This window comes from Hydra vulgaris, chromosome 09 (genome assembly GCF_038396675.1).
Source record: "Hydra vulgaris chromosome 09, alternate assembly HydraT2T_AEP".
NCBI lineage: Eukaryota > Metazoa > Cnidaria > Hydrozoa > Anthoathecata > Hydridae > Hydra > Hydra vulgaris.
The window spans coordinates 31,735,001-31,752,865 of NC_088928.1; the positions used below are offsets into that span (position 1 = coordinate 31,735,001).

At 26.6% G+C, this 17,865-nt stretch overlaps 1 protein-coding gene across 5 annotated transcripts in view; it reads left to right on the plus strand.

Annotated features, from left to right (window-relative positions):
- Positions 1–7,377, plus strand: part of LOC100206081 (zinc finger protein 852) — a 23,591-nt gene extending 16,214 nt beyond the window's left edge. For all 5 annotated transcript variants that reach the window (XM_065805370.1, XM_065805371.1, XM_065805368.1 and 2 more), the window contains 2 exons: positions 274–1,138; positions 6,405–7,377. In XM_065805370.1, the coding sequence (XP_065661442.1) occupies positions 274–1,138; positions 6,405–7,077 (1,538 nt within the window). In that variant the 3' untranslated portion in view covers positions 7,078–7,377. The remainder of the gene's footprint in view (positions 1–273; positions 1,139–6,404) is intronic.
- Positions 7,378–17,865: the final 10,488 nt, after the last annotated feature.

Sequence of the window (17,865 nt, forward strand, 5' to 3'; positions counted from 1 at the left end):
TTTTTTTTTTTTGCTTTGTATTAGTGTTGCACATGTAAAACTTAGTACGAAATTTACAAATAATATTGCTGGTAAATTTTGATAAGCTACAAGTCACTAAATTTTAATGTTTTTTCTTATGGTTGATATGGTATGTTAATTAAAAATATGATTTTTAATTAATTTTTAACTTAAAAACTTACTGGTAAGTTTACATCAATACTTTTTGATTTTCTGTTTTTATAATGAATATGACAAAAGGTGAAATTTTTTATTTTATTTAATTTTTCATAGATCCAAATGCTGATCATAATAAAAATGTTGTAAATCATAAAATGACTGAACAATCAAGTCATCATAAAGACGGACAATCAAAATACAACTCACAGTTAAATCACCAAATGCGAGTTTCTAATGAATTAAGTAATAAGTATCCACCTTCAGTAATTATTCTTGATGAAAAAAATTCTTTTAATGATAATAATAGCCCAACTATTGGTAACGAACTTGATAATGGATTCAATAAAAGTTTTAATTCTATTGCTTATGGCTTTTCACAAAAAGTTGATATAGATTCTGGCATTAAACAAGAAAATCAACCTGTGTATAAGCATTGGCATAATTATGATTCACACAACTACCCACGGTTCATTGATAAGAGAAATGTTTCTCAAAAACCTAATGAGTTTAAATCTAAAGAAAGTAATGGTTCTTATTTAGATATTAATGCTAACAAATTTTTAGAGCTTAAATTTGATTCTTCTGCAGTCAATCCTGATTATACAAGTAAAGAGCAAACAAAGAGTACTGCTGTTGAAACTTCCCATTCTCAAAGCTCTCCCTCTAAGCGAATAGTGAATGAAGGAAAAGTTCCTGCAGGTACTCCTTTAGCAGAACATCGTAAATGGTGTTTAACTTGTGATGTAGAGGTAACGAAAAAGTCTTGTGGTCATCAAAATTTGATAACACAAACAAATGTAAAAGAGTTTCCATGTCCTACTTGCTCTCGCGTTTTTAATAACAGATCTCATCTTAAAAGACATAACATGATTCATTCTGGTGAAAAACCATGGCCGTGTTCATACTGCGAAAAAAGATTTAATAGAAAATCACACTTAACTAGACATTTGCTTACTCATACTGGTGAAAAACCTTTTAAGTAAGTATACTTTTTTACTATATTTGCATAATTTTTATTTATTTCATATTTACATAGTGGAGATCATGGGGGGGGGGCAAGTGTTCAAAAAACTCACATTCATAACATTTAAAAAATGCATACATTAACAAATAAGTGAAGCAATAATATTTAAAATAAAAACTGTTATCAGTTTATTAGTAATACAAATAAAGAAAAAATATTGCATAAAAGTAGTATATAGAAAAGAAAAAGAACTTGTTTAATGAAAGTTTAACCTATACAAGTTTGGCCGAAACAAACCAAAACTTGTGTTTGGTTTGTTTAATGAAAGTTTAACCTTAACAAGTTTGGCCAAAACAAACCGAAACTTGTGTTTGGTTAGTTTAGGCAAACCAAATACAAGTTTTTAAAACTATATAAAGTTTCAATTCTGAGACTCTAATATAGCAAATGTTACAAAAGTTGTGAGAGTGTTATATAACAATAAATATATTGCATTCACAAACAATTTGCATAATGCTAAACTTTCATAATTAGGATTGTTTTTTTTTAAGGCAAAGTAAGTTTAAATTTAATTAAAATAAAAAAAAAGTTTTATTTTTAAATTATGTTACATTATTTATTTTTCCATTAAAAAAAGTTAAGGTGGGTGTTTGTATAATGTTAACCTCATGTCTTAAGAATACTTTTATCAATTTTATATAGTTATTCTAGGTGTTGTTTTTGTAAAGTTTTTATGTTAATTTTATATAACGTGATTGTCAATACAAAATTTAATTTTCATCTAGTTATCCTCTTAAGCATACTACTTATACAATCACAAAGAGATTTTCCATTTTTTCTTATAAAATTTTAAGTTTTTCAGTATTAAATTTATAAACATGTTTTGGTTAATTTTTGCTTTTCTGCTAATACTTATTGAGGTGATTATTCTTCGGAGTTTGTTAATTTTACTATTCTTTGGAACAGAAATTTAATATATTGAATATTCTTTGGAATAAACGTTTGTTATATTGAATGTTCTTTGGAATGGAAGTTTGTTATATTGATTGTTCTTAGGAATGGAAGGCTGTTAAATTGATTATTCTTTGGAATGGATGCCTGTAATAATAACTTTTCTTTGGAATAGTAAGTCTTTATATTCATTGTTAATTGTAACAGAAGTGTGTTATATTGATTGTTCTTTGTAATGGAAATCTGAAAAACTGGTTGTTTTTTAAAACTTCCAGTTCTATGAAAAGGAAGAACCTTTCTGTCAGAAGTTATAAAAGTTTAAAAAAATTAAAAGATTTGAAAAATTTGTTGTTTTTTTTCCAATATAATCATAATAAAGTTATAAAAAATCTCTGGTTAAGACACATTTATGATAATCAAGAGTGTTTTGTATCTTTGTAAAACATTAAAAATTGCATCTGAAATTGCATCAAAACAATAGATTTTGCTTTTTCTAGTTTACAGTAAACTATATGTTTATCTTTGCATATGCTTATCTACATATTTCTGGAATTCTAGATATTTTTCTTGACTTTTAGTTTTTCCAGATATCCAAAACATTTTCCATACATACAAGTTTAAGTATATATTTTTGTAATGTGTTTGTTTTTAAAGCTTTCTCACTCATCACTCTTACAAAAATTAAGTTAAAGTTTGAAATAAAAAAATGGAAACAACTCAGCTGAGTTGCTTTTATCTAAAAGCAAAGTTAGGAGGAAAATATATGTCAAATTTTTTCCAAATGTTTTACCCAATAATTTTCCAGATTTTTAAATAGATGATATTAGATGTTTTAGACTTAGATGATATATGATCTTTTCTAAAAATAATTCCAAAAATTTCCAAAAACTATCGATGAAGCATTTTAAAATAAGTAAAAAACTAATTTTTTTACTCTCTTAAATAAAAAAACAAATTTTTAAATTAAAAGTTAAAAAAAATACTTGTTTAATTTTGCTAATAGTTTTGATTAATCTAAACTGGAAATCATAAAAACAAAATAATTTAAAAATAAAATTTCAAAAGTTATAAAATATCATTGTTGATATTATTATTTTTTAAGCATTTTTAATTTACTAACTTATTTTTAAAACTTTTTCAAAATTTTTACAATACTTTTTTGTTTATTGAAAAGGTGACAAATATTGTAAGATTATTGTGTTCAAATATTGGTTAAAATTGATGAAAAATATTAAACTTTATTTTAGGTAATTAATAATATATTTGAAGTAAACCTAAACTTTTCCTGCTAAAAAAAAAATTTTTCTTTTAAATTTTTTTTACAATTTATATAAAGATATTTTTTGGTTGTAAATTATCTGTATATAAATTCTTTTGTGTTTTATTTGAAAGAGTGTTCAGTGTATCTTAAGTTCAGTGTATCTTAAGAGTGATTCATTTTGAACTTTTATAATTTTATTTCTTAACATTTGCACACGGAATTTTAACTAATGGCTAAGGACTTGTTTTACAATATTTGAATAATTTAGCAATACATTAAAAATTTTATTAATAGATTTTATTTTTACAAAATATATTAGAATTAACAAATTTACACCTTACAGATATTTTTGTCCATAGAATTACTTTAATTGAAACAGCACGAATAATAATAATACATAATTTTTCTCAGTTTTTTTCACAAAAAGTGTTTTTTATATAGAGTACTTTTTGTAAAAAAAAAATAAGTTTACTTAATCGGTTACTTTTTTTGCTTCTTTGTTAGTGAGATTAAGAAGAGATGTATTTTTAGATAGTAATTTGCTTTTAACATTTTGAAATGATAATCAGAGCTAACAAACAGAATAAAAACATTTTGTTCCACTAAAAAACACTTTCTGTTTCTGATATTGACATTGTGTAAATTCTATTGAGAAGAAATAATGTATTTTTTATTACTATTGTTGTTTTATATATATTATCATCTAAAATTTGTTTTATATATGTGAAAGCTCTTATAAGTGATGACATTTGATATTTATAATAACAAATTAAGGTTGGCATTTGGCAATGCTGACCTAAATGCTGACCCGACATATAAAATAGTTAAAATTATAATGGGAAAAATAATGTTTTATTTAAATTCTAAGTAGAATAGTTAAATTTTTTTTTCTAATTCTAAACAAATTAATTTAATTCTAAGCAAATTAATTTAAAAAACACAAATTAAAACAAACATTTTATTTAATTAAATTGTTTCAAATGTATTTTTTAAATAAATTTATTTTTATTTTATTTAAATTCTAAATAAAATAATTAAAATAAAATTTAACTAAGTTCTAAATTAAATAATTATGATAAAGATGAAGGTTTTTGTTAAATTCTAAATAATTACAAAAAATCAACTGAAAAACTAACGTTTTATTCAAATACTTAAAACATATATATATATAAACGTATAAAATATTTATATATATATATATACGTATATATATTTATATATATATATATATATATATATATATATATATATATATATATATATATATATGTATATATATATACCTATGTATAAAAAAAATTTTAAAAAACTTGTTAATATTGACTTTATTTTTAGTTAAAAAATATGTACTTATGTGTGTGTGTGTGTATATATATATATATATATATATATATATATATATATATATATATATATATATATATATATATATATATATATATATATATATATATATATATATATATATATATATACACATATCAGGGCATTAGCTAGCCTAATGGTGCCGCGTATACTGCAGAATTACCAATGTGTTTAAAATTCCCAATATTCAATGACTTTTTTTTTTTTTTTTAAGGAAAATTTTAATAAAAGTTCCTAATATTTTGGAGAACATTAACGATAAAAATTCCCTGTATCCCAAAAACGCGGTATAAAGTATTTTCCTGGCTAACACTATATATATATATATATATATATATATATATATATATATATATATATATATATATATATATATATATATATATATATATATATATATATATATATATATATATATATATATATATAATAGGGCCCTGCGAATCACCTTTTTTGGTATCGAATCCGAATCGAATCAGGAGTTGATTCGATTCGGTTCGCCTGACTCACAGCGGAGTGCTGCTACATCGACTGAGGGCCTGCTAGAATTATTATTTAGCCAGGGCTGGGGTTGTAAAAATCTCATATTTAGCTGGGGCCTATATATATATATGTATGTATATGTATATATGTATGTATGTGTATATATATTCGCAAATTTAGCGTTTTGGCTTTTATATGCAGGTTCGCACTAAAATTCCTTTGTGCGGAAATAATGTCCTAGGGAATTAATGTTGCAATCGTTAGTTATTGTTCTAATAGAATATGAATAATAGCTACTGCAAACGTTCATTTATGAATGGTTTAACATAGTAAGTCCATCTTTTGCATAAGAAACAATTGAGTTAAAGAAAAACAATTTGTTTATAATAATATTACAATAACATTGTACAAATATTACGATAACATTATGCATCAATAACAAAGGGCATTAACTTTATTTTAAATTTATTTAAAAAATGTAAGCAAAAAAGTAATTTAAGTATACAGACAATGTGATTAACTTATCACTAATTAATTGTTGGTCCATAAATGGTCTCAGATACAAATATTAGGCATTGATATTCTTCATGTCATCAGATTTGTAGATAACCTTAATTTTTAAAAACTTAACTGTTAAATAATGATGTGATTAACTTATTACCGATTAAACTTCCCAGGTGCATATATTAGGTATTAGAGTTCTTCGTGTGATTTGTAGATCGTATTTTTTAAAAACTGAAAAAGATGTTTTTTAAAATACTTTCTTTTTTTTAACAGTTAGACAAAATTAAAATTTGTTTTGCTAATTCAATTTTTTTTTTAAAGGCCTTTAGTCTAAATGAAATCGTGCACGGTTTTAAGTTTAAACCTCAAGAAATTAAACAAATTTAAATATTTGGTAAAATTTATTTAAGACAGAACAGCTTGGTATCAAAGGAACATTTGGTGTGTATTTTTACTTGAGTTTAAACATTTGCTTTAAAATAATATAAAACTTCCATGTTTATCAAATTTTAATTGTCTAAATCATTTTTATAGAACTATCTGTATTACTTGAATACACATAGGTTTGATTTTTAATAAAAGACGAAAAATACGCTTTCAATACCTGAAGTTAAAATTATATATATTCCCCATGGTTAACTAGAAACTGTATGGTTAACTGTATAACAGATAGTCTCTGCTAAATGATTGATTTTTCAGTATTTAATTTATTTTCAGATGTCCAACTTGCAGTAAAGGTTTTGCTGATAATAGTGACTTGAAGCGTCATCGTCAAACACATCTAATGAATATACCCTCGACTGCTACATCGCCAACATCTTTAACAGTTAGCGTGTCTTCACCATCGTTTCCAGATTCAACTTACTCTTCCAGAGCAAATAGCTTAGTTACCATACTCCCTAAACTTTCTAAACTAGATTCCCAAAATGCAGACAGTTTATCTTCTGGTAATTTATCAACAACACCTTCAATCGAAAATGCTTCATTAAATGTGTTAGATAAAAAAGAGCGTAAAAAGGGTGATCCCCGATTTCCGTGTAATAAATGCCATAAAGTGTTCACAAGAAAATCACATTTAACTCGCCATAAGTTAACTCATGACTTAGAAAAAATTTATTGCGATTGCGGTAGAGTTTTCAAACAAAAATCCCATATGCAAGCTCACTTACCTTCCTGCAAACGAAGACGCGATGCAATTGAAGCAAAATATAAGGCTGAACATGGTGAATGTAGCGACCTTGATCTTTCAACATCCATGGTTATGAATTCTTTATATTCAAGTAATACTTCTATAAAAACTGAACAAGATAATGATCATTTTGGAGAAAATGATCAAACACCTAATAGTATTGCGCGCAATAGAGTCGGAACTTTGCCATCACAAATTTAGTAAAATGATTTATAATTTTTAGACTAAGATATCTATTTTTTTATATATTCATTTCTTTGAATAAGTGAAATCTCTCAGACATTTCTTTTTGATATGTTCTTAGTCATTTAACAAAATTTTTGTATTAGTGTAAATTTAAACATAATTTAATTGTAATCAAACGATTTAAACGTGAATGCGAAACGCGAAATGTTTTTTTTTACTCATTTTTAAAATTAATTTTCGTGTAATTCAACAGTTTATTATGGTGTGTGGTAAATGAGATTTTGCGGGAATAAATTTTTTTTGAATTTATCTGTATACACTTTGAACTTCAATTTTTTGATTCAGTGGCTAGAACAGACAAGTTTTCTTTAGTTAGTTAAATGTGGTAAGCACCACATTTAATGTTCTCAGATGGCTAGTATTTCTTGAAAATTTTGCATGTCATGACAACATTTTTTTATGTTGTATGAATTCAAGATTATTTTTTCCTCGAATTCTTTTGATGATTTAGTAAGCTGTGGTCGTCTACTAAGAACCACGTATAATTTGTTATATCTTTTTTTTTTTATCGTATCGTTACGTTTTCTATTTTTTCTTTTTTTTTTATTTTTTTTTTATTTTTAGGGGATGGGGGGAGCTCCTGAAATAAACTATCGCATTTAACCACATGTATTATATTCATGCATATTTTTATGCAGAAAAATCAAAATTTTTTAAAACTTTTTGGTTCCACAGAAAGGCTCCCCGATATGATATAAGTGATCTTACAAAATTTGTATGCGAGTAATGTTAATGAGTAAGATTTCCATTTCTTAGGTCCTATTTGTTTTCGGGTTTTATTGCATATAAATTTTTATAAGATATAGGCGTTAAGTTTATTTTACATCTGTACATAAAGTAAAGAACATTAAAAACATTTAATTAATATACAATAACTAATGTATATTAAGAACATTTATTTCTAATAAAAGAGGTCTGGCATGAGTATAACAATCATTAAAATTTATTATTCGTGCTAGATGCTTCTGTTGCCGATAAATAGGACCTTACAGTTTTTTTTAACACACGGCATTGAATACGCTAGTAATAAAGTAAAATTAATGCATGTCTATTTAAAAAATTTCTTGCTTTATACAATAATCCAATATTTTTTGAAACTTTGTTGCACAAGGTTTCGTTATGACTTTTCCATGTGAGATTTTCATAAACGAAAACATCATGGAAATGTATAACTTTTGATTGCTTTATTTGAACATTTTCTATACATGGTTGAAGTATATCATTTGAAAAAATATGTTTTTTGGATGAAATAGGGTCCATTTAGATTTTTCTATGTTTGTTGATAGTTTATTTGACTTAAATCAGTTTAAAATTTTGATAAGCTCTATGAAAAGGTTTTAAGATATTATTACTGGACAAAATAAGTCTGTGTCATCAGCAAACATTACTATCATTAAATTTGAAGCATTATGAAGATCACTAACATAAACAATAAAAAGAAGTGGTAGGAATACCACATAACATGTGGTATTCCTCAAGGGTCCTAGTATGGACCCTTAAGGAATACCACATGTTATGTTTATTAACTTTATAGAGGAGGATACATCAATTTGAACAAACTGTCTGCGATTGCTTAAATAGCTTTTTAATAATTTTAGAAAATTTTCTGCTGATTCCAGAGTTTTTAAGTTTTTGTATAAGAATCTCATGATCTATTAAAGGCTTTTGATAGATCAATAAAAATTCCAAGAGTAAATTGTGATTTCTCAAATGAATTTGCAATACTTCAAGTCAGATGAAGTATTGCTTGTTCTGTGGAATTTTTTTTTAAATCCATTTTGACTGGTATTTAATATTTTATTTATAGAAAGATAATCATATATTTTGTTGTAAAGAGTCCTTACAAAAACCTTTGAAAAACCAGAGAGAACAGAAACAGGACAATAATTAGTTATAATTGATTGACCCCCCCCCCCCCCCTCCTTCCTCCTTTAAATATTGGTGTATATTTTGCGATCTTTAGTTAGTCGGGAAATATTCCTTTTTTAATTGAGCAACTAAAGACCTGAAAGAGTATAGTTTTTATGATCTCGTGAAATCCAATTGTAATGTTATCATTTATTTCGTCCGGACTTCTCGCTTTATTGGTTCTTAGCATTTTATAAGCGCATTTAAATTTTTTAATGGAAACTTTAAAGTTGTTTAGTACAAAAATTAGGTGAAGGGGAAAATAATTTGTTGTGTTAGTTATAGTTTTGAAACATTTTGATTTTTCTCAAGAACTTTTTCGGATTTAAAAGGAAATTAAAAAATATATCATTCTCTCTTTTGAAAACATACTTATATATTTTTAAATTTAATTATTTTGGTTTATTTATGTTTTTAAGAATTCTTAAATAAAAAATTATTTATTTGACTATATACTTGTATATTTAAATTTTGTTTTGTTAATTTTACTTATGTGTATCATGTTAATTTAATTTATACATTTTATACCTATCAAGTCTTTTATTAAGTATTTTAAGTACTTATGTAAAACGTTAATTTTTACTTCTAACTTTCGATTTATAAACTTTATTTGACTGCCTTATTTAATTTATACACATTACAAAATTGTTTTAAACACGTAACGATTGTAAGCGGTTCTTGATGACAAGATCATCTGATCTTCTGCAAGTCTCCGCGTTCTTATTTTATATGTAACAAAATTTGTAATTTTTTTAAATTTATATGCATTCTTCATTCATTTATTTTATTGTAATAGTTATTATGAAGAAATAAAAGAACAAAAAAAAAAAGTTATCATTGGAATATTTTGTGCTAAGTTTGGACCAACAGTTACAAAATAGTTATTTGCTATAACTTTTGTATCATATAAGCAATCACCATTGTTTTTAATTACTTTTAGTAACTTGCATGTTTTAATCTTATGATTGCCAGTAATTTCTTTTAAAATTTACCACCTGCGCTTCGAGTTATGTCTAAACTTTTCTTTTAAGTTTGAGTAGTATTTTTTTTAAAGTTTTTTCTCTGACTTTCAAAATGCTTTAATTTTAATATACAAGTTACGGAGCGCGTCAACCGTAAAAATCCATTTTTGGCAGCTTACTCCTTCCCAGGCTCTTGCATGCGCATTTTTTTTAAAATTAAAATCAATGTATGCCTTAATGGATTTCAAAAACAATTAAGGAATTTATGTGCAAGTGGCCTAAGGAGATAATAATACCTAAATTTATTGGTAGAATTTTAAATTTTGTGGTTTTGAACCATGATTTCAAGACAACAAAAAGTGTAGTATGGTTACACTTTGTTGTCTGAAATTTATACTTTTACTGTAGAAATCTACCCGGAGTAACAAAAAAGTAAAAAAATACCTTAAAATACCTAAGAATGAAAACAATTTGAAGACATCACTTCCATAATTTGCCTATCTTTCCAATATTTCTCAGATAATCAGGCTCTTAAGTTACTCAATTAATAGTGAAACAAAATATATCGATAACTTTTGTTATATTTTAGGTAATGAGAAAAATTTCAAATTTAAATTAATCAACACTCTCTAGTGAACTAATTTTTTAGAGAACAAATTTCTACAAATCAGCAAGGTTGGTAGTATAGAAAAATCTTTTTACAAATACAAAAATGAAGATTGTCCTCGTGATTTTATATCTATTGAGGAAAGTCTGTTCTTGATTGGCAAGGTATTACTTCAACTGTCTGTATTTGCTTCAGGTTAGCTACTACGGGTTAATAAGAAGCCTTTATCAACTTTGTATCGTAGAACCTTACAATTTAGATATCTTAAAGACAACAAATAAGTTCTTGTTCAGGAGCTGAACATGTTAAAGGACAGGAACTCCAGCTAACTCTAGTTTAAACTATTGCTATTTAACACAAACTAGCTACGGTGACAAATTAGCAATTTTTTTTAAAAAGCGACACAGTAAATCTAACTTTTATTATGGAATATCTACTCTTCGTGGAAGAATCAAAACTATGAAGTGCCTTCTTCACATCTCATTCAGGACAGATTTTGATATATGGCTGGTTAGGGAGAGAAAATAGGTTTAAGATGACCTAACCGTTGTTTACTATGCTACGTACACTTTTTGGTATTAAATAAATAAACACTGAAGCTCTGGAGATCGATAGAAAGTAAAAAGCCTCTGTTTTTTCACTGTTTTGGGTATAAAAATTGTGTGAACCCTGGTGTTACATACCACAGGGTTCTCACAAATTGTTATTGCACTCTTATCAGGTAGTTCGCTACAAAAACTTACCTTAAGGTATGTTTTCTGAAGCACAGAAAAAAAGAAACAAAGATGTAAAAAAACTTCAAAGAATTCTTTACACTCGAAGATTTTTGAAAGAAACAGATTTTGAATTTAATGAGAAGACTTCTCTGTAATTCAAATTAGCAAGCTAAAAAGCGGAAAAAATAGGAAATATTTCTTCCCGGAAATGTTAAACTTCTACTTGTATGAAGTTCATTCGTTTTTCATTGATTTTTTTCGTTATTAGTTGTACCCTTCATTTTAGTAATTTGGATTTCCAGAAAAAAATTATATTTTTATATGTAGGATTCCAGTATTGTGTAAGTTTAATCTACAAATCATAAATCAAAACTCAATTTTGATCAGAAATAGATTTCCTGATTGAAACATACTGAAATAACTTTTGTTTTCATGTATAATGACCATACTTAAATGTTTTCTATTATTGTTAATATTTAGTGCATTCTTAGCTGTGTCCTGGTGCGTTCTTATTTGTAAAACCATTCCAGTTATATTTTGTGCATTCTTATCACAAAGCAGCGCGAATGTGCATTCAATCAGAGAGGTTTACGCCTCCTTCGTTACCAATAACCAATACAAAATATATATGTTAAGTTAATTTATATTAATCTCTTATGTTCAATTGCGTATCTTTCTATAGTTTCTGCGGCTAAATAAAATGAGTTGGCTCACAATTTAATATCATTGAGTACAGTTGTGCGTTTCTTATTTGTATCCTATTTATTTTATAGTTAAATCAAAACATTTATTAAAAACTTTAGTTTAGAACTCTCTAACAAATAAGTTTCACACTAATAAACTTATTTGTTTGATAAATGTGTTTCTAAGTATTATAAAAGAATACAACACTGTGAACTGTGGAGCCTGAATAAAGTCATTTTACTCATTATAGTAAGCAATTTGTGGTAGATACTAAACTGTTCATTAGTTATTTTTCCATTACAATCTGATGTCTTAAAATAACAAATGTATTTATTAAAGAACTTTCAAAAACTATCAAAAATTTTACTTTTGCACCAAAAAAAGTGGAATACACCATTAACGCAAACACCCGCACTAAATTATGGTAAAAAATTGGTTTGTATGATGTATCTGAGATATGCAACAAACTAAATAAACAGTTCTTCTCTGCATATAGCATGAACCTTCTGGGTGATCCTCCTATTTTCCAGCCACGCATGGATGAGAGTCTCAGCATAGACAAACATTTTTTCTCAAGCTGCCGTTAATTTGCGTTTAAACTGGACAAGTACAAACCAACAGATATTGATGAATTCCATCCGTACATCCTTTCGGAAGCCCGAAACGCACTATCCTTGTCTTTTTCTTTGATCTACAAAAATTCTTTCACTACTGGTGCTGTTCCTAATTGCTGAAAGCAAACCAACGTAACAACTATTTTAAAGAAAGATAGCAGGACAAACCCAGTAAACTACCTTCCAATCTCAATCGAAACCTTTGATATCATCTCCATAGTGCTTGAATCTCGTCTGAAATTATTTTGCTAAAGCTTTCGATAAGGTTAATCACAGACTTCTAATTGTCAAATTATATATATGCCTATGACACAAGTATCTGTGGAAGCCTTCTTAACTAGCCGCAGTCATAGAGTTGTACAAGGTGAATAGTTCTCTGATTGACTGGAGGTCCTCAGTGGACTTCCGCAAGGTTCTGAGCCTCTCCTCTTTGTGATCTTTATTAACAACATGCTAGGCCTTACTATTCACGTTTGTAAGCTGTTTGCCGACGGCGCAAAACTGATTACGATTATGAAGAACATATCCGATTATCAAACTCTCCAAAATGATATTGACCACCTTGTCGAATGGGCCCATACCTGGAGCATGAGTCTTAACATAGACAAGTGCAAAGCCATGTTCTTTGAAAAAAAGAATTAACAACCGCTATAACACTGCTTTTATTGACGGGTTTTGTTGACGGGTTCGCACAAATTTTTTATCTTGACCAACCACCTTGGTAACAGCCACAGCCTTAGTTTGACCAGCTCTGAGCGCGATCTCGGCATCAGTGTCAACAACCAACTTAGGTGGGGGTCATGTTGCACACGCTGTTGCCAGAGCTAACATGGCGCTAACTAAATGAACCTTCAACTATTGGGATATTAATAGTTTTTGTACACTTTATACAACTTATGTACAACCATATCTTGATTTTTGTTTTTCCGCATTAAATCCTTATTTTAGCTAAGAAATTAACGCTCTTGAAGCAGTGCAAGAAAGAGCCACTAAGTTCGTGCCTCATCTCAGGCCCTTGAAGTATCTTTAAAGACTAACCGCTATAAACATTTAATCTCTTGAGGATAGACGGCGTAGAGGTGACCTCATTCAATACTTCACCATGTCACACGGCCTCAACAATGTTGAGCTCCAGAGATCAAACCAGTTGGCTGCAGCATTAAGTGTATGGGGACCTGCAAATAACCTCCGAGGGCAGTGTTATAGAATTCAATGCAAAGCAGAAGCTAACTGCGCCCAACAAGATTTTTTCTTCACCAATTGCGTTGTGCCTGACTGGAATTTACTTCCAAATTCCATCTTTACTTTCAAATTTACTTCTAAATAGCCGCATCATTAAATAACTTTAAATAACAACTAGATTTTACTAAACGTTTATTATAAGAAAAAAAGAACTGACATTTATCATAGCGGAGCTTCGTTAGTTGCCCTGCTTGCAATTCCTTAAATATTTGTTATAAATTATTTATATCATTATTATTATTACTATCCTACCAGAATCCTATAGGATTGCTATAGGATTCTATACTTTTTGACTAAGGGGACTCCCTACTTTTTTAGTGTCTTTTCATGATTTACAACAGCAATGACCAAATCATGCAAAGAGATAAATTAAAAATCAAGAAATGTATATTTAAAAAAACTTTTTCTGCTAGATTTTTCTCCTCCTGATATTTTTATTTTCAAAATTTACAACTAGCTTATAAACATTTATTACTTTCATCAGCCGCAGGTTAGACTTTTGATTAGTTGCTTTGCTCATTGTCGATTTCTAACATCTACCAACTATTTTAGTTATAGGGAAAATTGTAACTATATTCTACAATCTGCTTGTAACTTTAAATTATCTGTACTGTTCATTACGGTTATGAATCCATACAATATAAAATCATATAAATCTGGAATAATCTCCCTTCCCAACTTAAACCTCTTGAATCATTCTCAAATTTTAAAACTGCTCACTATAACCATTTTTTAGAAAAATATTGTTCACAAATCTTATACCCATGTACAACTTATTATCTATAACCCTAACTCTGAACTTCTATCTATCTAATATATTTTCTCTTTTCTGTTGTGATATAAAATTAATTTAAATATCTTTCATTAAACTTATTATTTGAATCTTTCTTAAACTGAAATATTTTTATTAATGTTCTCTTCATCACTATTATTATTATCGTTATTATTACTTTATTTTTATCAATAAATTTTATTATTCTTACTGGTGTTATAACTAGTTTTATACTATTGTTTTTGTTCTACCATTATTGTTGTTTTTGTTATTTTGTTTATTGTTGTAACGACACCATTATTGTTGTCGTTATCATCATTATTACATATTGTTATTGTTTTATACTTATAATTTTTACTATAGTATATACTTATTATATTCGCTACTATTAATATTAATCACTATTATTATTCCTACCTGTATTATGATTATTATCTCCAATTTATTATTATTGAATTTGACAAGTGTTTACTTCATATTAGTATTTATTACTATTTGTAAATATCCTTGATGTCTTTTAATCTTTATTCAGAACATATTTGATTTGTTAATTTTTTTTTTTTTTTTTTTTTTTTTTTTTTTTTTTTTTTAGTTTTAATATATTTTAATAATATAGTTTACACTTTTATCTTTATAAGTTGTTTGTGTGAGATTACTGATTCTTTCGACCTTTTGAAATTTGTTGCATTTACAAAATGTTTACGACCTCTGAAATTTGTTGTATTTACAAAATGCAGAAATTGAGTGTCTTGTAAAAATTTACTACATATATTGTACTTGAATAAAATAGAATTTATCATTGCTATAAACAAAATCGTTTAATCGGTAATTATTTATTTCGGTAAGAGGATCCATTTAATCATCTTTCTATTGCTTTTTTCGAGTATTGTGTGTAATTGTATTTCGAGTTTTTATATCCGGGTATATATTTGTTCAACTTCTCAGTTATTTTTAGCTGTTAAACATCCAAATCTTCAGTTTTTAAAAAAAATTAACATTCTTTTTCTCCCTTTAAACTATCTCAAAGTTCGTTTTTCAGTTTTAATAAATTAACACTTTTCTTCTTTTAAATCGTCTCAAATTCTTGACAAGCAATAAAGACTGCAAAAGCAATAAATACTGAAAAACTGCTGTTTTGACCAACGTGTTCCAGTCTGATAATTTTATTTATTTTTACACTTATGTATACACATGTATATATAAATACACACACTTATACACGTACATATATACATTTTATATATATACACACATTATATACATATATAAACACATACATACATACATTTTATATATATAAATTTTCTCTCTTTTTTTTAATATATAGTTTTACATTTACAAATATTGAAATTTTTATACTTTTAAGATATTATAACAAAGAATAATAATCACCATCAATAAAATAATAAGAATAAAAATAACAAAAAAAAAGAAGTAGTTTAAATAAAAACTTGGTATCTGATAGAAGATCAAATGATCTTGTCGCCAGAACCATAGAACGTTATAATAAAATATAACTAATGCCATTAATAGATATAAACTAATAAAAATGACTAAATACAAAAACAAAAGACGTGTTTATATAAATTTAATTCCTATGATATGCTTAGAAATTTATACATATTTTAAAACAATCCTAATTTACCTATTAGTAAAAAAGAAGAGTACAAATTTAGAGCCGATGCATCGGTATCGGCCAGTACAAATAAGTATCGGCCAAAAGTAGGCACCAATCCACTCCTAATTTCAGATTGCCAAAATGCACAATCCCACATTGGTAAAAACTTTTTCGGAAGTTAATATTTGCCACTTTTAAAATGATCCGCTGAACTGAAAATCAAAAATTTTAAAGTATGATGCACCCTACCCAAATATTTCTGTCATAACTCTTTTTTCTTTTTATCATGTACGATGTAACTACATCTTTTTATCATGTACGATGTAATTTACATCTGGTATTTTTTTATTAAGTCCTATAACATCTGGAAGAATTTCCTGCAGATGTAACTACATCTGAAAAAATATCCATTTATGAAACTACATCTGCAGTTGGACAGAGTGTGCCAAAATACCAAAAAATCAATGTCGGCATTGCACGGTAAAAATTTGTCATAATAGATATGTTCATTAGTGGAAATATCAAGTTAAAAAAAACATTAAATATTAATATAAGGGTAATTTTATGCGGTTATTTACACGTTAATTTGACATATGTTCCAAAACGCTATTTTGCATTTTTTATTTACCAACTTTCTTATGCTACCATTGTTTTAAATTAACTATATTGACTTCCATTTTAAAATATGTTATTTTAATTAACAATGTTCTTTTCGCTCAGACTTTTAAAAATAATTTAACGTAAGTGTAATCATTAGTTTTTATGCATCGAAAACAGACAGTTTTCGATTTTTTTTTTTGCTACTAACCTTTACTATTAGGTATCAGATAAACTATCCTCCAAACATTTGACGATGTAAATCTCATGCTAAATGTATGTAAATAGCTATGAATCATGATGTTTTGCTACTTTTTGCAATAAAAAAAGTTATAACAAAAGATTGGTCTTCGGTTAATGTCAGTTGATGAGAAATAATGAACATGTAAAAGATGTTTTGTACACAAAGAATACCTACAAAATCTTTCATTACTGTTACAATGTATCAGTTCCGTAAATATAAATCTAAAAAAGTTATTTTATGACAAATACATGCATTGAAAAGTAATATTTTTAATGTTTACACAAAAGTTGTCTTAATCCATTAAAAATATTTCGTACTTTTCACCAAAATTTAATTTTTTTAATATTATATAATTACACGTTTATTACTTTATTTATGCATTTTATATATAGATAAAGCTATTCTAATAAAAAAAAACTACGAAAATAATTTTGGCACAAAAAACTCGATTTTGTCCCACTGTGATCTGGTCAAAATAAAGCATTCATATTTATTTATTGCATTCTTATTTAATATTTTTTATTATTCATTAATATTTTAATGCATTCTTATTTAATATTTAAAAAAACATATGAAACTACATCTGATTAATATAATGCATTATAATTTAATAATTTCATAAAATCCTGCAGTTATATTTAATATAATTGAAAAGATGTAACTACACCTGTTGAATTCACAGATGTTATTAGACATAACAAAACTGATGTTGTTGCTCTGACCCGTCTTCAAGACTTCTGTCAAAACATTTTTTTTGACAGAAATATAGGTATTATAAC